Below are 25,076 nucleotides of genomic sequence, written 5' to 3' on the forward strand. Positions count from 1 at the left end.
TTCACCAATCAACCATTTTAGCCAAATAACTTCTTTAATGACATCAATAATTACCATATATTCAAGGTCAATAGTAGACAGGGCAACGGTGGACTGCAAAATAGCCTTTCAACTAATAGCACAATCACCAATGGTGAAAACATATGCAATAAGTGATCTTTTCTTGTTAGGATCACCTGCAAGATCAGAATCAATAAAACCAATAACTTTATTTCTAGAGTTTTTGAACTGTAAATAGACATCAACGGTACCACCCAAATATCGAAGAATTCATTAGACTATATTTCAATGTTCTTTACCAAGGTTATCCATGTATCTACTAACCACGCTTACTACACATATCCCAAATCAGGGCGTGTACAAAACATAGCATACGTAAGACAACCCACTGCGCTTAGAGTGTGGAATTTTTGAGATCTTGTCAATTTCAGCGTCTGACTGAAGAAATAAGTTTGATGAAAGTTTAAAATATGCAGCTAGTGGAGTACTCATAGGCTTAGCCTTCTGCATATTGAACTTAGTCAAGACTTTCTCAACATATCCTTTTTGACTTAGATACAATTTACCTGTCTCTTTGTCTCTTGAAATTTGCATTTCAAATATCTTATTCGCTGCTCTTAAATCTTTCATCTCAAATTTTTTATTGAGCTGAGCTTTCAACCTTTTTATCTCATCCTTTTATATTATCCTTATCTTTCAATGCTAGTAGCATATCATTAATATATAGAAGTAGATATATAAATGACCCATTCTTGTTCCTTTTAAAATAGACACAACTATTATAACTGCATCTATTAAAACTGTGTTTAATCATAAATGAATCAAATCTTTTATACCATTGCTGAGGAGACTTGTAACACCCCGTAAATGGTAATTTAATTGAATTTCGGGGTAATTTAATTTAAAAGGAATATTAAAATAACTTGTTGTTATAAATAAAAATAAATTATGTGAATTATGTGGATTTAAGGAAATAAGAAATTAGGATAATTAATTATGTTATTTTAGAAAAAAATTGGAATAAGAAAAAAAATGAAATAAATTAAATTGTGGAATTTTTAGAAGTTTCGGGCGTTAGTGTAATTAATTAAGGGGGTGTGTGTGTGATTTATGGAAATTTGGGGGTGATGGTGCGAATTCTAGAAAGGGCCGAAAATCACTTCAAATATAACGTAAGTTGTATATAGGTTGAAGGTTGGTGCGGGCGCGAGCGGTCGCAAGCGAGGGTAGTCGTGGGCGAGGCGCGAGTTCAAATCCGTGGGTGTGCACGCTCGAGGCAAGGATTTTGGCTGATTTTTAATCAGCCTAGGCGTCCGAAACAACACCGTTTCGATTGAGGCGGTGGCCTCCCTAGCGGCCGCTCCAATGCTGCCACGTGGCGCTCCCTCCTCCGCTCGTTTTTGGCCGAATTTAAAGCCCAATTCGGGCGTTCTTTTTACATATGAACAGCAGCAATTTTTGGAGAAAAACCAGCGTGCGCGAGCTCGAAATTTGGGAAATTTGGTGAAAAATTCAAATTAAATCCAGTTTAATTCAAGAGTTAATTTACCAGGTATGTAGACAAGCTAGTAATTAATATTCTGTACGGTCAGAATTTCTTTTAGAGCCCAATTTTGTTTATTTTGGCAAATAATTGGGATATTACAGTTTGTATAATTTTTATCATGTTAGGTTGAATCAAGCCTAAGGATATCTTCGTAAAAGCAAGTTCTTTATACCCTCCTTGTCGTTTCTTTCGTTGTCAATTTATTTGACCTCTCTTCGTTTGTTTCGGCCATTAATAAATTATGGAATTTTAAACGGTTTGTTTTAAGAATTTAATTTATTTAACTAGTCTCAAGGGTTTTCTTCGTTGGTTGCCTACGGGGGTTTGTACCACCCCCAAGCCTGTGGGAATGATGTCGTACTCACCCGGGGCTAGGTTCTTAGTTGTTCGGGTATTATTATGGATTTTTAGTTGTTTATAGGCTAGAGCGATTGTGCAGTGGAGGCAAGGATCGGCTATTCGGTGATGGTGTGACTGTCGTACGGTCTATCTTAGGCCGTCAAATGGTCTTTCCTAGTCACTGACCGCTAACCGGTGCCAGGCACTACTGACTAGCTCTGCCGTTATGTGATTATAGCATGCCTGGTTATATTTTATTTTTGTTGCATGGTTTGGCGTGCACATAGGTACGGGCTGCATGTTGGGATTATCATGATTTGGTTATGTTTGGTCACGGACATCCTAGCTTGATTATGATGCATCCAGCACGGGCATATGCATCGCGTGTGGCTTACTATGTGGGCGGATCATGGCCTGATGCCTGGATGTATGGGCGCCATGTATCACGTTGATGCTCATTATTAGGGGTGTGCACGGTGTGGTTTGGCCGGTCTAAACCATTTTCAGCAAGTCAAACCGCAATCTGGTTTGGATGCGGCCAAACTGCACCAAACCGCACTGCATTTGCGGTCTGGTTTGGTGCGGTTTATCGCGGTTTGAAAATCTGGTACAAGTGTCTTAAAATCACTAAAAATGCTACTTAAAAATAGTAAATAAAGGCACAAATATTAGTAAATAAAGACAATCAAAGGTAAATAAATAGAAACAAAAAATAAAGACAAAAGAGTATAATTCAACATATAACATTTCAACATTGAAAGCAAAAAATAACCTGTTTAGCAAAAAATTATGCAATTAACCTGTTTAGAAAATAAACAAATTATCAAATTAACTTGTTTAACAATGAATTATGAATTATGCAATTAAATTAACCTGTTTAGCAATGCAATTAACCTGTTTAGAAAATAACCTATTTAGCAGAAAATAACATATTCAACATTGAAAGTAGAAAATAACTTGTTCAACATTTCAACATACAACATCCAACCTGTTATAAATAAACAAAACATGCCATAACATTGTTATAACCTATTCAACTATTTAGCAAAAATTCTATCCAACATATTCAGCAATTATAACCTGTATAACAATGAATTATAGTTGGCAACCACCAATCATAACTAAGTATTTAGAGTCCAAAACGGCAAAAACATGCCACACAATAACGAAACCATTCAAAATAAGATAAGTTACAATCCGATCAAAATACAAACTTAAAAGTTCAAAGTTCACAACACAACCACACATGCTCCAAGCCTCCAACTTCAACTTCATCACTAATCAATGTTTACAATATTTGTTGTCATGGTGGACTTATCTGTAATATTAAGATAAACAATAAATTTAGAAAAATAAAATGTTAAAAGTTAATACAAACAAAATAATAAACATGTTTGATGAGTAAATAAAAAATTACCAGATTCAACTGATTCATAAGTAGCATGCTCTTCTAATACTGAAGTCATATCCAATGGTAAAGACGTCCCTCTCAACCAATTTTGGCAACAAATCAACGCTTCTACCATAGATGGACTCAATGAACTCCGAAAGCAATCAAGCACCCTACCTCCAGTGCTAAAAGCTGATTCGGAAGCAACTGTTGACACTTGGATGGCAAGAACATCTCGAGCAATCTCTGATAGGATATGGTACTTTGATGAAGTTACCTTCCACCAATTCAATATATCAAAAATATTATTTCTTATATCCTCATTAGGCTCAGCTAGGTACCTGTCAAGCTCATTTTTCATTTCAAAAGCATTATCTTCAATACATTCTTTCTCAAATTCATATTTGAACATGTTAACATCATCATCCTCATCAGAATCCACAACTGAAATCTTTTGTTCAGAACTTGTCCCACCCTGTTTATGTTCTCCTGATTGTCCATTTGAGTTATTTGTTGCATAAAAATTCACTAACTTCCCTAGAACGATCTTGATAGAATCCATTACGTTTTTAACTTCATCTTCAGAATAAAGCTTGCGTAAACAAAATGCGACATATTTCATCTTGTACCTAGGATCAAGCACAACCGCCACATAAAGAAGTATATTCTGTTTTTCAATGTTGCCCCAATACTTATCAAATTTTATCTTCATGCTAGAAGCCATATCTTTCAAGATTGATTCGTAAGATGAACTCCATTTGTTTAGTCTCCCAAGTACGTTACAAATTTCATGAAAATAATTATTTGTTGTAACATTCAAAGAAGCACTAAACATGAGGGTAGCATCATAAAAAGTCTTAAAAAACTTGCAGAACGTTGCATAATTCTCCCAGTCTTTAGAATTTGGTGACCCAATAGGCCTTTTCCCATTTATATCATCTTCACAAAAATACTGCAAATAAAGAAAATCCTCTTCTTCCAATAATTTAAACGCGTCAACAAATCTCAGTGCATGCTCCAACATTAAATAAGTGGAGTTCCATCTTGTTGGCACATCCAAGCACACAAGAGCCTTCTCTTCTTTACAAGTATTCTTGACACAACTTTTGAATCTTGCCAACCTTGAAGGAGAAGCTTTAACATATCTAACTGCGTTATGTATAGCCATAATAAAGAAGTCCAATTCCTTTAAGCCTTCACCCACTACCAAATTAAGAATATGAGCCGAACACCTCACGTGTAAGAATTCTCCATCACAAACAGCACTCTTCCAAATTTGCAATCTTTTCTTCATGTGCCCAATAGCCCCATTGTTAGAAGCAGCATTGTCAACTATGATTGTGAAAATCTTCTCAATACCCAATTGTTTCAAACACGCCTCAATTGCTTTACCAATTGTCTCTCCCTTATGATTTGGAATTTGACAAAAGTTTAAGATTCTTTTTTACATTTTTCATTCAAAATCTATAAAATGAGCCATAAGCACCATATAGTTGACATTTTGAATGGAAGTCCATGTATCGGTGGTAAGAGAGACTCTTTGTGAATTCTTAACAAAAAATGACTTCAAGTTCTTCTTCTCATCATTGTAAAGACTAATTATATCCCTAGCAATTGTAGTGCGTGAAGGAGGATCAAACTTAGGGCATGCAACACCACAAAAAAATCTAAAACCTTCTTGCTCCACAAACCTAAATGACAATTCATCAATGACAATCATTTTGGCACATGCCATCCTAGAAGCTGCCTGACTAAATCCCACAGCTAGAAGATTACTACCTCCAACACTTCCATCCTCATTGTCACTATTCTTTAGATAATGTAAAATCTTCTGCTTCTTATCTTCTACTCTATAAGGATTCTTCTTACATTGATTGTTTACATGGTTCCAAAGAGTACTTGTCCTATTTTTTTTAGTATCACTTGCATAATTTTTTCCACAATACTTGCAGACAGCTCTAGGCTCAGAAGGGTCACCCTCATTTCTTATAAAATGATCCCATACTTCAGATTGCAGCCTAGGTTTCTTTTTCATACCTTTATCTTTAAACTTAGAAGGTAATGGAGGTTTAGAACCACTACCTTCATTAAGGTTTTTAACGGATGAATCATTGGTGCTACTATCTGTTTCCATCTGCTATTAAAGCAATAAAAAATTTGAAGCAAATTAGACTGTAGTACAAGTCTTGTAATACATCTAGATCCATGAACACACTTAATTATGAAATTTGTTATGATTTTTATAGAAAAACTATTTTCAAGTCTAATCCTCATTTGTGAATAATCAAAATCTAACAATCAAGAACTAGAAATTACAGAGAAGAAGAAAACAAAGTAAAAATGACTTATCTATTTCAAAATCTGGTAACTTCTAATTATCAGTTTATTTACAATATATATACATCATATGCCTAATCCTCTACAATCATTCTCATTTTAATAACATGCATCCACTATTTAAATACATTCTGTTGTTGCTAACTGCTACACCCAAGATCGATCATTCCAAGTTTCCAACTGAGCGGCCAGTGGCCACACAAACAAACAATATAGGCTACTCCACACTTGGCCAAAACCCATTTTACGTTGTAGTTAGTCAATTGTTAGCCGAATCTCCTATCAAATTGAGAAGTGCTCACAACCTATTTTAGACTCAATAACAACAAACAAACAAACAAACACAGTGAACACTAAACATTAATAAAAATACACACACCTACCTATTGAAGAACCGGTCTTCCCATCGGTCCTCTTCTCTGCCTCAATCTGCCGCAGCCGGGGGTGGAACCATGGGCGTGGGCTGTTGACGAAAATCCGAGGACAAGAAGCAAAGAGAAAGTCGAAGAGAAGATGATGGATTTGCGATTGCAGGGGCTGGGGTGCCGATTAGGGTTGCGGCTCGCGATGGTGGGGGAGAGGGCTACCGATTAGGGTTGCGCGCAGCTTGCGCTTGCGCGGGTGGGGGAGAAGGGGCTGCCGATCAATTAGGGTTGCGATTGCGAACTTGCGAGGGTGAGGGAGGGGGCTGTGACGGCTGTCGATTAGGGTTGGGACTTGCAAGGGTGGGTGATGGATGGGGCTGCTATCGATTAGGGTTGCGCAACTTGCGCTTGTGCGGGTGGGGGAGAAGGGGCTACTGATCGATTAGGATTGCGATTGCGAACTTGCGAGGGTGAGGGAGGGGGCTGTGACGGTTGTCGATTAGGGTTGGGACTTGCAAGGGTGGGGGATGGATGAGGCTACTATTGATTAGGGTTGCACAGCTTGCGCTTGCGGGGGTGGGGGAGAAGGATCGAATGATCGATTAGGGTTGCGATTCAAACCTTGCGAAAGTGCAAGGGTGGGGGAGAAGGGTTGCCCGTTGCCGATTATTAAGTATTTATACTATTAATATTTTTTTATTTTTTTTTTATGAATTTCTTGGCCGGTTCAGTTTTAAACCGAACCGCCGGCTGTGCAAACCGCGAACCGCGCAGTTTGCACAGCCACCAAACCGTTTTCGACCAAAATAAAAAAAAAAAATGACTGGTTCGGTTTGGTCTGGTCGGTTTCCGTAGTGCATCGATTTTTTTGCACACCCCTACTCATTACGCCATTGCATTTTACGTGCATTACATGGTTACTGGTAGTAGTTAGTTCTTGGACGGGAGTACCGTTCCGAGAGAGCCTATGGCTCGAGTGTCGGGAGTACCAACATGGATACGGGTGACAGGAGTACCGACTCGGCACAGTGCGCATAGGTTTGTGGAGATTTATGTTGCTTTTTAGGGCAGCGGCAGGTTGGTATGGGACTTGGGTGCCAGGTGTCTTATGTGAGCCCCAAGGACCAGTATGTGCTTTTATTATGCGGCACTATTGTATTGTTACGTCACATGGCTTATGTGTACGTGCGGGACTGTGTTGGGGTGATCTCCTCTATTTACTGTTCAACCTTCCTTTTCATTTAAACTTGCTGAGTCTTGCGACTCACATTGCTTTCCATCATTCTAGGTAAGGGTAAAGCGAAGGCCAAGAGCGAGGACCGTGCCACCTAGTAGCCAGCCGTGTCGGTAGGGTGTATAGTTAGCTGCCCCCGTTATCTCTGATATTTTGTTAGAACTTCTGTCTCTCATTTTCGACTGTGCTAGGTTGTCCCTTGTATCTCCTATTTGTTGGCACATGGTTTGTATATATTTATATACTCCATGACCGCTGTTCCAGCGGGGTACTTGTGGGCATGCATGTTTACTATTTTTGCTTCCGCTGTTGTATTTCTTATGTATGCATGCCAGGGTATTTTTGTCTTATGTCTATTTCTCTTCCCTTATATAAGCGCTTTCGTTCAGATAGACCGGGTGGTTGGGATATCCGAGCGAGGGTGCTTACAAGACTGTTTCAGACCATATAGAGACTTCTTTAACCAGCACACATAGTTTTCTTTGCCTAAAACCCCTCTAGTTGCTACATGTAGATATCTTCATCAAGTTCCTCGTATAAGAATGTTGTCTTAACATCTAATTGTTTAAGTTCAAGATCTTGAATAGCTACAATACCAAGTAGTGCCTGGATGGAACTATGTTTCACAACAAAGGAAAATACGTATGTGAAGTCCACATTTGGAACTTGACTATATCCTTTTGTTACAAGTCTGGTTTTATACCTTGTTTTTTCAACTCTTAGTGTACCTTATTTCTTCTTGAACATATATTTGCACTTAACTGCTTTCTTATTCTTGAGTAGTTTTGTCAATTTTCAAGTATCGTTTTTATATAAGGATTTCATCTCTTTTTGCATTACAGTGATCTATCTCTTAGATTAAACACAACTAAATGCTTCAAAATAAATGGAAGGCTCTTCACTGCAATCAATATCTTCAGCTACATTCAAAGCATATGCAACAAGATCAGTTTCAACATATCTTTGAGGAGGTCTGATATTTCTTCTGGGTCTATCCTTAACAATACAATGATCGATCTGATGGACCAACACTTACTTTCGGACTTAACTTGGGACTTGACTTAGTATGAGATTATGACAACAACTCAAGCGTTTGACTCTTGTCAATTTCAAGCTCCGCCTGAATGCCAAAACTCTGGTGACCTGTAGGGTTAGATTCTTTTGCAGACGAACCACGAAACATTACAATTTTATCAAAAATAACATCTCTACTAATCACAACTTTAGACGCTTTTGGATCCCATAACTTATAGAGTATGCCAACTATAGAGTATAGTGTTTCTAAAAGTTGAATACGAAACCGATAGAAAATATAATAAAATTAGACTCAAATCCTTATAATCATACTTAACCTCCATGGATTCCAAATTAAAAAAAAAATCATTAAAAACTGTTAAATTGCTTTCAAAAGACGTATTTTCATCCATTCAATGAGAATATAGTCTTTACTTGAGATGCAACTTACTGGTTAAACTCTTCATTATACACAACTGTTCCAATTTCAACCATAGAGTAGCAACAATTTTTTCTTTCAAAACATCCTACAAAATTTGATTCGATAAATGTAGATATATTTGAGACAAAGCCTTAGGATCCTTATATTGTTTTCCTTCAATACTCCATGATTGCAACATTTTTTTAAAGCCCAAAAGTGCATCGTCTAAACCTATCTGTGCCAAAATTGCATGCATCTTAACTTGCCATAGCGAATATCTAATATTTCGATTCAACAAAGGAATATCCTACTTCACTATAACCATCAAATAACCTTGAATAATATCAAATCATTTATAAATATGAAACCCAATTAAAATTAAAAATGGATAAAAAATACTAAATTTGGGCTAAATCTAGGCAAAAAATAGATCTGGATTTGTTGGATTTGGCTGACTAAATCTGGAGCGAGTTTGGAGTGGGTCTTGACCTTGTGGATCGGGTCAACCTAGATCTAGGTGAAGCTTGAATGGTTGTTAATGGAAAACTGGAAGACAAATGCTAGAAGTAATCTATAGATAGCGAGAAAGCTCATGGCAGACGAAAGGGCGAAATATGACTGGGAAAGAGAGATCGAGCGACGGGTAGTGGTGTTGTGATCAAGCAAGAGGGTGTGATTGACGGTGGTGAGGCGAGGTAGCCACGATATAGGAGGGCACCACCAGGAGCGGAGGCAGGAAAATTTTCCAGTGATGGCCAAACTTACTAAAGAAAAAAATAAGAAAAATAGAGGGCCGAAGCCCAAAACGACTAGCTCGAGTGGGCAAGGCAGAGACGACGACACCGTCACGCTGGCGAGGGTGAGGAAGAGGCGGCAGGCAACGCCGATGAGGGCGAGGGTGAGGGAGAGGCCTAGAGAGAGCTCAGAAAGACAGTAACGTTGTAAATAACAAGCAAGAGGCAAGAACGACAACGACTGACGGACTGAGCGAGGCGAGCGAGTGAGAGACCGAGGAGGGTGAGCGAGGTGAACGAATGAGCCAGCGGTGACCTCACCTCAGTGATGGTCCTAGTCATCCGATCCGACAGAGGCATGGAGGGAGGCCGGAGCAAGTGAGGGCAAGAGACAGGAAGTGGAAGCCGGCGGCAGTGAGTGAGAGCTAGTGCGAGAGAGGAAGAAGAATAGAGGGGGTGGGCGGCGGGCAAGCGAGAGAAGGACTAATTGAGTGAGGGTTTTCAAATACCTAATTTTCTAGCGGGCCTGAGTGCAGGCCAAAATTAGTGGCGAGCCAAGGCCCTCACTAAGCCTACATTGGCTCCGCCCCTAGGCACCACAAAAAACAACCAGAGCAAGCTGAAGGTGGGTGATGTTTGACGAAGACGAACGATTGTGGTCATCGTCAGTGAAGGCAAATCGAGGAAGCCTACTTGATCAATGGCGATGGAAAGGTTATAGTGAGCGGTTGTGGGTTAACCACAAACAGGAAGAAGAAAGTGTGAACGATGGCAGAAAATTGCCCGGGGTTGGTCGACGGTAGCGTCGTCGATGGTGGAGGCGTGGGCCGTTGACGGAGACAGCAATGGCGATGGCGACTAGAACTGGGTAACCAGAAACCCAGTTTGAAGAAGATGATGATAATGATGATGTTGAAAATTATATCAATGGCTGAGATCTGCAAATAGTGATAGTTTGATCCAACAACTGTGATATCACTTTGTTATGAAATTGAATCAACAACAAATCGCAATCAAACCAACAATCATATAAATAAACACAGAATTTTATATGGAAAACTCAAATAGGAAAAATTCACAAACAGAAAGAACAAAATATTATTAAGTAAGTAATTACTAGTGTAAAAGTGATATTGGCACACCGATACCACGTAGCCTGAGCACCTATTTATAGAGCTAAAATCATATATGAATGTACATAAAAAATTATATCCTAATCAAAAGATGATTCATGAGTATATTCTTTTAGATGAGATAAATTCAAATTAAAATCGAATTTGATAACATCATAATCACAGTCAAATTAACAAACCCAATCACTGATTAATAAAAATTTTGTATTCTAATTATCACAAAATGATAGTGATTCCTTTATACAAACCTTCAATCACACTACACAATTTCCCCACATTACTTTCCCAACAGTCTTCACTCTACCATACGTTAGAGGACTGCATCCCTGATGAAACAAATTCCCGCTAAAGCATTTTTACAATTGATAAAAACATCTATCAGAACTACAAGCGAAGATGCAAACCTTGACTGAGAGAATTGCATATACATACATCTTCACAAAAAGATATCAACATGCTATACACACACACTACATTTGGTAATTAATGAAGTAATGTTGTCAATCTATAGAACAGAAACTAGAGTTCTAGATGCATTAACCGCGATTGGACATTCTTTGTGAGTGCCTTCAAATTCCTGATCCACTTGTCTGAGGTTGAACATCGTCGCGTTGAGTAAATATCTTCTTGATGGCTTCTTCCTTCTCGTCAATGAACTCGAAGAAATTATGAACGACAACTGAAAAGCGGGCACTTGATCGCGCAGAGGACGAGGGGGTAGAGGGCCCCATCTGCTTCCTGATGTATCGCATGTACTGGCGAACAGTTCGGATGAGAAACACTAGCAGGGCAGCAAGAGTGAAGCCACCACATAGAAGGAAAAGAGCCCGGAAGCTGCTGAAGTGGAGCTCATTGCGATCAGGCCTTCTTCCCTTCTCCGATGCACAACCATGCTTGCAGAACCACTTCTCGTGTAGCTCCTGAAGTTTTCCGGTCTCAGCAAGCTTGAGGACCGTCGTGGACATGTCAACAGCTAGCGGAGAGTCTTTCTGAAAAACCTGGTTATATTGCATTACAGGAAGCCATGAAATCTGTTCTTTTTCGCCTTTTAAACATAAGGAGAGAACCTCAACGACGAACATCAATTAGTTGATGTAATGCAATGTACATTTGTTTACCGATGAATGAATGGCGTATAATCTAAACTAAATGCTCCACAAAGCGACTTCGGATAGTTAATTGTGTGAAAGAATTCATGTAAATGTGCATCTGCTTAATCTAATTACAAACGAGAATACTTACAAATCCCCACCCACTCTTTGTGAATGGCTGCCCGACAATACCATAATCCGTCTGATTTGACAGAAATAATTCGACATATGGAAGTTCATCCACAATAGCTGCCACTCCTCCTCTGCTTGGTCCCAGCCGAAGTGCTTTCTCGTATTCTCCAGGGGAGCCAAGAGAAATGAGTCTGGATCCATGTATGTTAAGACTCTCTGTTAAATAGCTATAAGCAAATGAGCCCACTTGATAGCCAATAGGCCAGCTTCCGGCAATTAGGCTGTCAATTCCTGTGATGGATGATGAAAGCCGCTGGACTGTAAGGATTGAAGTCAGGCTTGCTGTGTAACTTGATGTGATCACCAACAAAAGGAAAAGCCAGACCACCATTACCATCCTTCCAAGTGTGCTTACCGTCTGTTCTTCTGTGAAATCAAGTTAGTAAAAGAAACTGCTTAGATTTTGGTCTGAAATGCCATAGATCCTAATGGTGACAGGACAATAAGCAAACATCTGTTACTTGATTAATCGTTTAGGGAATCTAAAATTTTTATTCAAAGGAATGAGAAATTTTAGTGAAGAGTATGCAGGAAGATCATAAATACAGAAAGCAAATGTGAAAAACCGAAGCAGTTATCACAAGATAAAATTTTCTTGACGAAAGATTTCTCGGCTTAACAAATTCTGGTGTGGTGGAGAAACGATCACGAGAGGTTTCAACAGGAACTGCAGCGATCAATTTGAGTTGAAATTTAATTTTCATTGCTAAAAAAGTTAGATAACTAAGTGCTTTTCCTAATGCTGGGAAAACTTTGCTTTAAGCTCAATAAAATGCTTCAGGAACAAAGACAAAGGAAAAGAAAGGTTTCCTTAAGCTCAACTAATCTTTGCTCATTATTGTAAGTGCACGCTTCTTTTTATTTTTGTTCAGATATAGCAGATAAAAAGCAAGTAATCAGGAAAGAAGTGAAAATATGATCTTACGATTTGCCTTGAATAGAGTTGAGAAGCTGAACCTGCACAAATAGAATGCAGGGCAATCAAGTTATTCACGGGTGACATGTTGTCTATAGGGACTGAGCTCAAGTATTAAACATAATCAGAAGTACAGTTGATGGTTGTAGCACCCCTAAATGTAGACATTTTAATAGAAACAATATGGAAACAGAAATGAGCTTTCAAATTTCAATGATGCTTACATGAACATTGTTATGAGCTGCCTCCTAGGAGAACCCCGGAAATCATCGTTAACACGATGCTCAAGAATCCAGATAACCACTGCAATAACCACAAAGGCAGCTGCAGTGACAGACCACATCTCTACTGTGAATGGTTTGAGAAACACCCAAGCGCCTGACTTTGAGCTGCTGACGGGAGCCACTATGACTAGACCAGTGGCCATAAAAGGCTGGGTAAAATCAACAATCCTTGTGCGGTTCATCACAATTGTAATGTCTCCAACAGCCGCATCAAACACCTGATATTCTAAATTATAATGAGGGCACAAAAACCAATAACAAAATCGGCCCAATAACAGTAAAAGAGTTCTAACTAAAAAGAAAAAGACAGCAATAGAGTTAAAGCCTTTGGACCTGACAAGTTCACTTCAATTAGAATCTAGCAGAAGTATGTTATTTATCCTCTAAAACATAAGGTATATCCCTAACATTTGGTTTACGTATCTGACCAGACAAAAAAATTACAAGATAAAACCAAAAGGTAACAGTGACATAGATCATCCGTTGTTTGACTGTCTTACTCTTAACCCAAATATGTTTTTTGTTAACGGAAACCAGCAGGTTTTACTTACATCATCTGCAACCTTCCTCACAAGTTCGTTATAATCAGGATTGCGCCGACCATCCCCAAATGGCTCAAATCTGTAAGGGATATCATATGGAATTAGCTTTCGGGCTTCATTAAACACATCAATGCAGTAACCATGCATGCTGTGGCTGCCGTGTATCTCTGTCACAAATTCAACGAAACTGGCTCTATTTGGCGCCGCAATTCTAAACGGCCTTCCATTGTCTGAAACCACCCATCCACGTGGCCTTTCTGTTATCCCGCCAGGCCATGTAACACTTTCAAGTTTCCAATCTAAAGAGGATTTGGTAATTTCTTCTCCTTTAAAAGTTTCAGGTGGAGAAATAGAGAGACCTGAATAATTGGACCAATAACCTACGGTACGAATTGCCATCCGCGCAATGTTAATAACATCATAAGCGCTGCTCACAAGGTTCCGATCGGGATTGAATTGAAATTGGCCTGTCAAACCTGCGAAGCTCGTGTCCTGTAATATATTGACTAGAAGTTTGCCGTCATCAAAAACTTTGAGATTTCCAAGCTGTATATTAGATCCCTTTGCATCTTGTAGCTTGCTACTCAAAGAAAATCTTATGTTGTTGTGCTCATTCAGAAATTTATCAATTGCATACGCAACTGCCCATACTGTATCATATGCGTAAAGTCCATAAACATTCAATTCAGAATTTACTTTCCCATCCTGCTGCATCTTTCTCCATCGAGACACAAAGGCCTTTTCCTGGGTGGTTTGTGGAACATGTTGACGGAACCCAACTACACCTTCAAGGATTGTCAATGAAGTTTGATTCTCTCGGGAGAGTGTATCTAGTGTAGCAGAAAGCCAATCCGTTGCAAGCCACACATAGTTTCTAGCCATCATGTGAAATTTTTGGGCAATGTTAAAGATTCTCAATTTTGGGTCTGGATTGACATGGACAACATAAACACGGGTTCCAAGCAATTTCAATTTATTCAGCACACCTGTTATACTGTCGGTATCATAATCAGTAGGCAACGGAAATTTGAAGGAAATTTTTAACATTTTCTTCCCAAGCTCATGACCTAATGCAGAAATTCCATTCCTTCCGTACTCATTATCCACATAGATGGCAATGACCTCTTTCCACTCATAAAAGTGAATCAAATCGGCCATGGCTGCCATTTGGTAGGAATCGCTTTGTATAGTTCGGAAAAAGTAGGGGAACTGGAAGGCTGACAGAGTGGGATCAGAGGCAGCATAAGAGACAAGAGGGAGTTGCAGATTGTTGGCAATCTCAGAAATCACATGAGCTATGGAAGAAGACTGTGGGCCAATTATTGCCACTACTTCTCTCCCAATCACCTGCAATGCTGAAAAAGAAAAGACAATAAGGTAATTGAAGTTGTGGATATGAGAAACAAAAATCCAGCACCCAGGCACATATTTCAGACTTGCAAAGTGAACAGATTAAGCATATAAGCCAAAAATGAAATTGGTTTGGCCAAAGAAAAATTGATGCAGAATTAGATTTTCATCAATATAACTGGTTCATTGCTTTGGGTGTCTCAATGAACTTAAGAGATAACAGTGTTCTGTACTGGTTTCTTTTAGCTTGGCACTGGTTTTGGTAACCATAAAAGGTAGCACGGATGAAGCTGAAATAGAAAGCATCCATTGTTATGTCGTTAGCAAAGCCTTAATTACGTGGAAGTATGTATTAGAAAATGGTTGAAGCACCTATCTTTTTGTAATGAGAAAAAATGGTGAGGCAGCTGGGAATTTCGTTCATTAGCGATGCCTTAGATTGGAGGAAGCTTTCAACATTAGGAAATTTTACACAATCATCCATCACAACCAGACAGAAAATCAGAAGTTTTTTTCTTAAAAAATAAATATAGGAAATTTTACTTGAGGTTAATGAAGACAACCTGATGCTAAGACCAGGATTATAAGAAATTTTACTTCTTATATTCCATATCATTTGTGGACGCGTTATTTATGATAACAAAGTAGCTTCATCAACCCCTTTCAGGATATACATATTGAGGTTCAGTCAAAATCCAAAATCTATTGCCTGACGCAATTTCAGGATCTTTGATAGCAATAGATTACACGAGTGAACATTTCTTGGATGTTAAAGGAGTGAAATATGCTTCCCAATGAGCAGCTAATCCAATAATGCTATAACCATAATTGGTGTTACACTTGCCACAGTTTTCCTAACTTTCTGGAAAATCGTTTCAAGATTTGGATTTTGCCTTGGTGGAGAAAGAAAGCAAATTGATAAACTTTTCTGTCAATGGAAGATCTAATGATGGATGGATTCGGGATTTTCCTCTCTCCTGTCGTTAAAGTGGGGTAGTTGGTTTCATCTTGAACATTGCGGATCACTTAACGTCAGGGGGATTTACTTTGTTGACAAATATACAAAGGGTGGTTGGTTTACTGCTGCAAGCTACCCTCATGTATATGGATACAATCTCATACAAACCTCATTCACCATCATAGAATATGTTCAACAAGAAAACACTAACCTCCTAAGAGGTCAAAGTTTAATTCATAAAATCAAAGACAACGTGCTAATTCCACTAGCGAGATCGACTACATGAATTTAAGATCTTTGGTTATGTATGTGAACTGCACTGGATTTTAATTTGGGAAGTATTATAAAATAATACCATCTAACCATGGTCACTAGGACTCAAGCACTCCTGATAACCAACCTTTAAGATGATACACAAGGAGACAAAATAAAAATCAACAAACTTTAATTTAATTATGTAAGCCAGCTCCTTACTATCACCGATTTTATTCACACAAATATCAGAAAAGAAACTCCAGCAAGCAATCTAATTCTTCACTTTCCTCACGACTTCTCCACAATTCTGAACAATGCAAAACATGTGCTTTTACAGTGAAAACCAACGGAACCACACCCATGATTTTAGTAGACAAATTTCTCCAGAGTTGAAAAAAATGAAAAATAATACGTGATGAAAGGTGATTCACAAAGAACCCCCGAGTTGGTCTGGTTGTAACAGGCAATAATGATATCTTTTATCACTGAATTCAAACTTCTCTAGGGCCGAACCCACACAGATATCTGTATACATACTTGGTGTGCATGATTTCCAGGTGAATAGATGTGTTTAGTGAGTTCACCAAATGCACACCCCAATGACAGTGGATGCGAGTTCACAAAGAAAAATGAAGCTACCTCTAATTGCCCCCATGAAAACGCTGCAATTTGCATCCTCCACGATCAGATTGAGCTTAGTACCATTGAGAATGCTCGGCTCCTCGTTGATATTAGAGGCCGCGGCTTCCATGGCCGCCTTGGCAACTCTCCCAATCACAGTATCGAAACTGAAAATCGCGCCGACATTTACAACTGCAGGCCTTTGACAGCACACGGAGTGACCAAGAAGGATCAGCACCAAAAGGGAAAGTGGCGTGATCTTCATGGTCGAGCCTGAAACAGAGAAAACACATCCAAAGCTTGTCTTTTCTGTAGGGCTTTTGATCTTACCCACAAAATATACAGAGCAGGGAGAGTATTTGAGAACCAGAGAGAATGGCGGGTTTCATCTGTGGGTTGGGGATTTTCCAGGAAAACATTGCCGTCGCCGAAGAGGAACAGTGTGAGAGTGCGATGAAAAGTCAAGCAGCCAGAACAGCATGATGGGGACGAAAGTTTTCTGTCCTGGGCGAGGAAATTAATGCAGGGAAAAGGATACAACAACGTGGAGAAATTCGAGCACTAATGGGTTGCCGTTTCATTGAAGCCATTTCCATAGAAAAAAAAAAAAATCAGATTATCATCTTGAGAGAGAGAGGGAGAGAGAGACAAGAAAATCAAAACGCAAGTAAATTGTATGAGCTGAAACATAGAGAGAGAGAGAGAGAGAGAGAGAGAGAGAGAGAGAGTTCAGAAGTAGTTTCACTGCGATGAGACACATCTGCGTTTCATGGGGTCATATACAGCATCTTTCACTGTCATTGCATTGTAAGGCAGCTACCCCAATCATTGGTTTTACTCTTCTTCTGAAAATAAAGATATCAATGGCACCCATAAATCGTGGCATTTTGGCATTTTGGACTTTTGAATAGGGGTGATCATTCGGTTTAACCGAACCGAATCGGCTATTTTTTAACGAATCGTATCGAACCGTTTTAAAGTGTAAAATCGAACCGAACCGAACCGAAATACTATACTAACCGATTTAACCGAACCCGAACAAACCGACACTAAATTTAAGTTAATCGAACCGAAAAACCGAACCGATTATACACAAAAAAATCAAAAAAACTGAACCGATTATACACAAAACCGACATAACCAAAAAATCGAACTGATAATACACAAAATAACCGATAGATCAAAGCACCAAGTTGCATTCAGCTTGACAAATTGAGGGAAAATAAAACAGCTCCAACTAATTCAAATTAGTTTTGAAACCTGAGGAAAAAAAAATGCAGCCAATCCATTACATGTCAATATATCACATAGTGATGTAAGTTACCCCTGTAGTGAAATAGGCAAATCGCCATCATGGAAATTAACAGTTGGATGTTTTAATGATCAAACGGGAGGGAGAGAGCAAGAGAATTGATAGGCATGTTGGACACAGAAACAGAATTGGCAAATTAAACTAAACCAAGAACACATGTATAAGTTGTACTTGTTGCATGATCTTGGAGAATTCTGAAAATAGAATCTTTCAACCCTCTTCATCAAGAACTTTATTCAAGCATGCCAAGCCCAGCCTGGTTAGTAAAGTCACTGCAGATGCCTGCAATTGTAATTTTGAAAAAACATCAGATAGTAGCTCCTTTGTCGAAGTTGTTTCAAGACAACATCACTAGCAATTTTTAAGTACATACCCATGTCTCGCTTTTATATTGAGTTCGAGAAAACAAAATAGGATGCAAATAACAGAAACAGTAACAACTTAACTAATCAGTTAAACAGAAATAACAGCAGAAACTAACCCTACCAGAATCAACTAATTAACTAAAAATTAGGTAATCTCAACACAGCCTTCATTAATATTTGCAATTAAGCAACGGCCAGATTGAATGAATTAATCCCGCGTCGTAAACAACTAATTCATTAGTTAGATATGGGGGGGCTTCATCGAAATAGAAGTAGAAATAGAAATGCAACCAGCAGGTCCTTCACCCCCCAAAATTAATTAATTACCACTAAAGTCTGTAACCTAACTCACTAACATTAACATTCTCATCAACCCATCTTGTCTAATTAACATTCTCATCAACCCAACTTTCATGAGGAAATGGAAACAATGACTTCCTAATATATAAAAAAAAATTTAATGTTTATCTAATTATGAATATAAGTACTGATTGTGGAAAGACAATAAAAATCTTATTGTGAATATATAAGCTAATTGTAAGTCAAAGAGGTATTAATTGGGACCTCTTGAAGACAAAAATGAGTCTTATATTCCAAAACTAGGAACTTGTAAAAACCAATACTAGTTTACTTGCAACATGATATAAACATATAAACATGCAACGAGAAAGACCAAAAGTTAAACCAACACAAATCTAAACAAAAAGAAAGAACATTAACATATAAACATAAAATCCATTTATATAAACATCTAAACAAACAAATCTTCATTTTTGTGTTGTCCTCAACATGAATTTGCTGGAAACTAAGGGCATTTATATAACAAAATCACACTCAACTACAACTCTACAAGCATTTTGATATGCCCCTTCCAAAATTGATTACAAGTAGTGAAGTTGATAAAAAAAATATGTACTTACTTTTGAGTACAGATTTTGACCTTTATCCATGTGTGTAATACCCACCTCCCTCTCCCTGCATCTAACCTACAAAAAAAGTGGAGCCAATATATGTTGTTAGTCCATGAAGAAATTTTGTTCAAAGCAAATATAAAATATATACAATTAGAAAGTATAAAACATATATACTTACAAATGCACGAGATATTCAAAATCACTTGGTTCAAATCAGCATTCCATATTGGACGTTAAGCTGTTACTTATGATAACCTTTGACAATTCTAAAAATAATATGTAAAATGAATTAGTTAATATCAAAGTACCATGTATGTATTGAACTAACTCTTGAGTAAATTTAAAAGAGAGTAAAACTAAGTAAATTTAACAAGTTTTACCTTCTTCAAGTTGTTGAGCATGCTCCAAATCTTCTTCAACACTTATTGGGGTGGTAGATGACCGAAGCCAATCTTGCGTACAAATCAAGCTTTCAACCACTTTAGGAGATAGAGAGCTCATAAATGGATCAAGTACTCGACCCCCAGTACTGAATGCAGACTCAGACGCAACAGTAGAAACTGGAATTGCCAATATATCTCGAGCCATCGAAGACAGAATAGGAAACCTATGACAATTTGCTTTCTAGCATTTCAAAATGTCAAATTCTTTAGTTGGAGGCTCACACACTTCACTAAAATACTTATCCAATTCCGAAGGCACAACTATAGGTCCACTACCACCGCCACACTTATGTTTTTTGAAACAAGAAAAAAATGGGTTTTCAAAGTCGTCCTCATCATCCACCACAATAGTTGGAGTAGACACTTCAGTTGACTCTCTAGCATCATCTCGAGGTCCCAACTTTTTCTTATATTCCTCATATAAAGCATGTAGAGAATTTTTTAATAATAAAACTACACCAACTCCTCTCTCACCCTGATACATCTCTTTCAGTACATATTCCATATATTCTAACTTGTACCTCGGATCAAGCACAACAGCAATATAAATTAGGTGATTTGTTTTATGCAGATCCCCCCAATATTTATCAAACTTTTCTTTCATTTTTATCGCCATTTCCACCATTTCAAAATCATCACTCTCCAACCACCCCTATAAAAGACAATGCATCTTACTAAGCTCATGAAAAAATGTGTTGGAGGTGACATATAATGAACCAGATACTCGCAAAGTTAGCTCATAAAAATGTTTCAAGACTTTGACAAAAAGTCTGACCTTATTCCAATCATCTGCCTTTGGTCTCCCATCTATAGTAATAACTTGGTTCAAATCAGTATTCCAATTACTTGTACAAAGATCAAGTTTAAAATAAGGATCTTCTTCATCAAATCTCTCAAAAGCTCTCTCAAACTTTTGAGCGGTCTCTAACATCAAGTAGGTGGAGTTCCATCTAGTTGTAACATCCAGCGATAACAAGCCCTTACATTCAATTTTTTCAATTTCAGCACATTCTTTGAATTTTCTCAATCTTGTAGGGGATTGTCTAACATATCTAACTGCATTCCTAACTCTTGTTACCGATTCATTTAAGTCTTTCAACCCATTTTGTACAACCAGATTTATAATGTGAGCCACACACCTCATATGCAAATGGTGCCCATTCATAATGCTAGTATCCCATTTTGCCATTTTTTTCTTGAAATTAGCCACAGCAACATCATTTGAACTAGCATTATCCATGGTCAAAGTAAAAACTCTATCAAGTTCCCATCCCATGAGACATTTCTCAATTGCCATAGCAATGGCATCACCCTTATGACTAGAAATTAGACAAAAGTTTATGATTTTTTTCTTCAAATTCCAAGTATTGTCAATATAGTGCGCTGTCAAGCACATATAATTCATCATTTGAATTGAAGTCCAAGTATCAGTGGTTAAACAAACTCTTTGACAAGAATTTTTTAACTCATTCATCATGTTCAACCTCTCTTCATTGAATAACTCAAAACAATCACGCGCCATAGTCCAACGTGAAGGAAACCAAAATTTTGGACAAATAACATTCACAAAGTGTTTAAACCCCTCACACTCAACAAACTTGAAAGGTAGCTCATCTACTACCAGCATATGACGTAAAGCCTTTCTTGCGAGCACTTGATCAAATTTCCAATTAACCACTTTAGCAACATTATCACCACCCTCTCTCTCACCCCCTATTGCAGTTGATTGAAATTGTAATTCCATTTGACGAGATTCTACAACATGAGGGTGTTTCTTACAATTTCCCATATGATTCCTTAAAGCTGTAGTCCCATTTTTTTTGGGATCACAGTGGAACTCCTTAGAACAATAGTTGCATCTCCCTTTTATCTCATCCTCTGAATTTGTAAACTTGGTAAAATGATCCCAAACCTCTGACCTAGCTCTTATTGGTTTTCTCTTTGCCTTCCCAAGTGATGTTGCACCTCTATCATTTTCTAGTTGACTATCTTGAGTTGGTGCTATTGGTGCAGGTCTTGAACTATCCACACTAGGGATATTTGTGGTGTGAGTCATGTCTTCTTCTCTTTCCATCTAAAATTAGATTATTAATAATTTAATACAATTGACAATTGTAAATTTAATTTAAATGTATTTAAAGACTAAAGAGTAATTTTAATTTATTTTAAATATTTTTAAATACTAAAGACTATAGTTAGAAATAACATCTATGTACATAAATTAGGAAACCCAACACATAAAAACAAGAATCAATTACTAAAAAACCATATAGCAATATTAGTATGACTTTACATACATTGCAAGAAGAGGACGTTGAGGTTGCCATTTCGAATGAAGTACCAGTGTAATAACACTTATACTCCCTGTTACATTACAATAAATAATATTATCAAAATTAGTCTATTTCAAATAATAGTAATGTTGTCATTACTATTATTTGAATGGCCTTGGAAGGATAACCTTAGTGGGGTTTAAATAATACCAACACTAGTATCCATAGAAACCCATGAGAAGATATGTTTTGGTTTTGTACATGATTTTGAAAAATATATGTTTTTATTTTATGAGTGAAAATGTATATTATATGTTATTTCTCATGCATTTTTTAAGTATGACTTTGAACAACTCAAGCCTTAAAGATCCATTTGACTATGTTCAAAAGAAAACTATTAAAATGAGAAATAGAATAGAAATAGTATTAAAATGAATCATCACAATAAAAATTTAAAATTTTTCTATTAACTAATTTTATTTTTTGTCCACAAAAGGGGTGATACTCACCTATGGCTGTGGCTGTGCGAGGCGACGGACGGGCCAGGAGTCCGAGACAACGGAGGCAACGAAGGAATCGACTACCGAGGGTGACGGACGACGGCAACGAGGACGCGTCGACGACGATCGGGGTTCGAAATGGTTAGGGTTAGGGTTTCGCTCTCTAGCTCTCGCCTCTCTGAAATTGGGTTAGGGTATTGGCCGCGCGGACGAACCGACTAAAGGCTGGGTTGGGGGGGGGGATTGACACAAAATAACGTCGTTTAATATATCGGTCAGTTTGGTTTCTTCGGGTAAACGGCCAAGAAAACCGAACCACTAAATCGAACCGCTCGATTTCGCCCCTTTAAACCGAACCGGTTGATTAGTGGTTAATTTTGTAAAAATTATGTTATACTTATACCCTTCTTTCGATCTTAAATATGGTTTAAATTAGATATTAATATATATTTTATGGTTATATGCAAGTTTAAATTGAAAGATAAATGAAATGAAGTTCTAAAGTAAATAATAATAATATATAAAAATTATATATAATACATATACATCATTATATGCATGCATATAATATATATATAATATAATCTAATATATATGTGCCATGTGTAATACATATATATAATATATAATTTTTTAATAACATTAAATTATTATTTTTTTTTTAGGCATGAAGAATTCAAACCCATGAAGAATTCAAGCCCATGAAGAATTAAAGTCCATGAAGAAATCAAACCCATGAAGAATTAAAGTCCATGAAAAATCAAGTCCATGAAAAATTAAAGTCCATGAAGAAATCAAACCCATGAAGAAATCAAGCCCATGAAGAATTAAGGCCCAATTTGAGCAACCCATGGAAGATATTATTTGGAGAAGGCCCAAGGATTATTTTTAATCCTAATGAAGATTAAAAAAATCAATTTATAGAAATCTATTTTTATTTTTTATGTGAGAGCTTTATTAGGTGTGTTTTTTAGCTAAAATCCATTTAACTATTAGGTGGATATTATAGCTAAAATCCATTTAACTTTATGAGTACTTTATTAGGTATGTATTTTAGCTAAAATCCATTTAATATTAGGTGTGTATTATAGCTAAAATCCATTTAACTTTAAGTGTGTGAGTGCCCATTAGATATAATTATGTCTAATTGAATAATTGAAATTGTGTGGTTTGTATTGCATCTTGTGGCCTATAAATAGCTCACTTGATTGCATTTGTAAGTGTGATTATTATTCTTGAATCAAAGTTTAGTTATTTCCTTAGAATTCTCTCTTTAAGAATTGCTTTTGTTCTCTCTTATTTTCTTTAGTATTTTCTCTTGTGATCTTACTTTATTTCTTTCTTCTTTTAAATTCTTATGTCATTTATTATTACTTTATTATTCACCGCCTAAATGGACGGTTAGTTTACTCCTTTAAATTTATGCAATTTTAATTCTTGTCATTTAATTATTCACCGCCTAAATGGACGGTTAGTTTACTCCTTTAAATTTATACAATTTTAATTCTTGTCATTTAATTATTCACCGCCTAAATGGACGGTTAATTTTTTGTTATTTTAATTCTTGTCATTTAAATTCTGTTATTTAAATTACGTCATTTAAATTCCTGTCAATTAATTTAATGGAGATGAGTAGCTAAATCTAATCTTGGGTTAAGGCAAGGACAGTGTCCAACGCCAATGATTCCCAAAGAAAGCTACGCTTTAAATGAGTAACATTAGTTTAAACTTCAATATGAGTGTGTTTTGATTATTGAGAAATCACTAGGTTTGGATTGGAGCGTAAGCCTAACTTAGAGCTTTCATGTCATGCATGAGAGTTACTAGAACTGGAAACACTATCATACCCAAACCCGGATGATTAATTTAGTTGTTTTGTGTATTAATTGCAATTGAATTTATGGTAGTTTCTTAAATTAGAATCCCGCATATCATGTATGGGGATTGCTTAAACTAGAGCTATCATTATCTTTAATTGCATTTAATAACAAACCCTCATATCTGAAATTAAATTAATGTTGCTAATCTTTTATGCTAAAATTTGGGAATCAACGGGTTGGCACTGAAATTCTCTTAACTCAAGTACTATCCAATTTTATATTCTCACTTTAAGTATTTATTTCAATTACTGCCTTAATTTATTTCCTAGTATCTGTTGTTTAAAAAAACCATAAAAAACCTTGTTGCCAATTTGTCCAAATGTGTGTGTGCTTGTGTGTGACATTCTTTTTATTTTGCCATAAATAAATCTCTCAGTGGACGACCTGGATTTATCCAGAAAGTATAAATTTAAATTTGGACTACAACTGCACTCGTACACTGACGAGTATAAACCTCTCACCTAAATAAAGAAAAAAATATAAAATTTTTATTGTGTTTTGTTTTGTGTTTTAATTGCAGGGTGGGAGTGCAGCCAAATTTTGGCGCCGTTGCCGGGGAGATTGAGGCAAAAACAAAGAGAAAAAAATATATATATAAGAAGAAGCATCTCCTGATAAATTCGGTAACTCTGTTTCTTTTTACTTTATTTTTGTTTGTTCATTGTGT

At 37.1% G+C, this 25,076-nt stretch overlaps 1 protein-coding gene across 2 annotated transcripts; it reads right to left on the bottom strand.

Moving 5' to 3' along the window:
- Positions 1–10,700: 10,700 nt before the first annotated feature.
- On the bottom strand, positions 10,701–17,463 carry LOC127792501 (glutamate receptor 3.7-like). Of its 2 annotated transcripts, none has more exons than XM_052323007.1 (6): positions 16,741–17,463; positions 13,548–14,893; positions 12,937–13,214; positions 12,722–12,753; positions 11,756–12,162; positions 10,701–11,511 (listed from the first exon to the last, which is right to left on the bottom strand). In XM_052323007.1, exons 1-6 carry the CDS (start codon positions 16,985–16,987, stop codon positions 11,083–11,085), a joined length of 2,739 nt encoding a protein of 912 aa, XP_052178967.1. In that variant the 5' UTR covers positions 16,988–17,463; the 3' UTR covers positions 10,701–11,082. The 2 variants fall into 2 exon arrangements, with proteins under 2 accessions (XP_052178967.1, XP_052178968.1); XM_052323008.1 differs by having other exon boundaries at positions 13,548–14,885; positions 16,741–16,926.
- Between the last annotated feature and the right edge of the window lie 7,613 nt (positions 17,464–25,076).

This window comes from Diospyros lotus, chromosome 15, assembly GCF_014633365.1.
Source record: "Diospyros lotus cultivar Yz01 chromosome 15, ASM1463336v1, whole genome shotgun sequence".
In the NCBI taxonomy this organism is placed as follows: domain Eukaryota; kingdom Viridiplantae; phylum Streptophyta; class Magnoliopsida; order Ericales; family Ebenaceae; genus Diospyros; species Diospyros lotus.

Excerpts from the sequence above, each read along its gene's own strand:
- LOC127792501 (XM_052323007.1), bottom strand. The coding sequence starts at position 16,987 with ATGAAGATCACGCCACTTTCCCTTTTGGTGCTGATCCTTCTTGGTCAC. Across the intron at positions 13,215-13,547 it reads TGAGGAAGGTTGCAGATGAT|GTGTTTGATGCGGCTGTTGG; the intron begins GTAAGTAAAACC and ends TTAGAATATCAG. Across the intron at positions 11,512-11,755 it reads CAAAGAGTGGGTGGGGATTT|GTTTTTCAGAAAGACTCTCC; the intron begins GTAAGTATTCTC and ends CAATATAACCAG.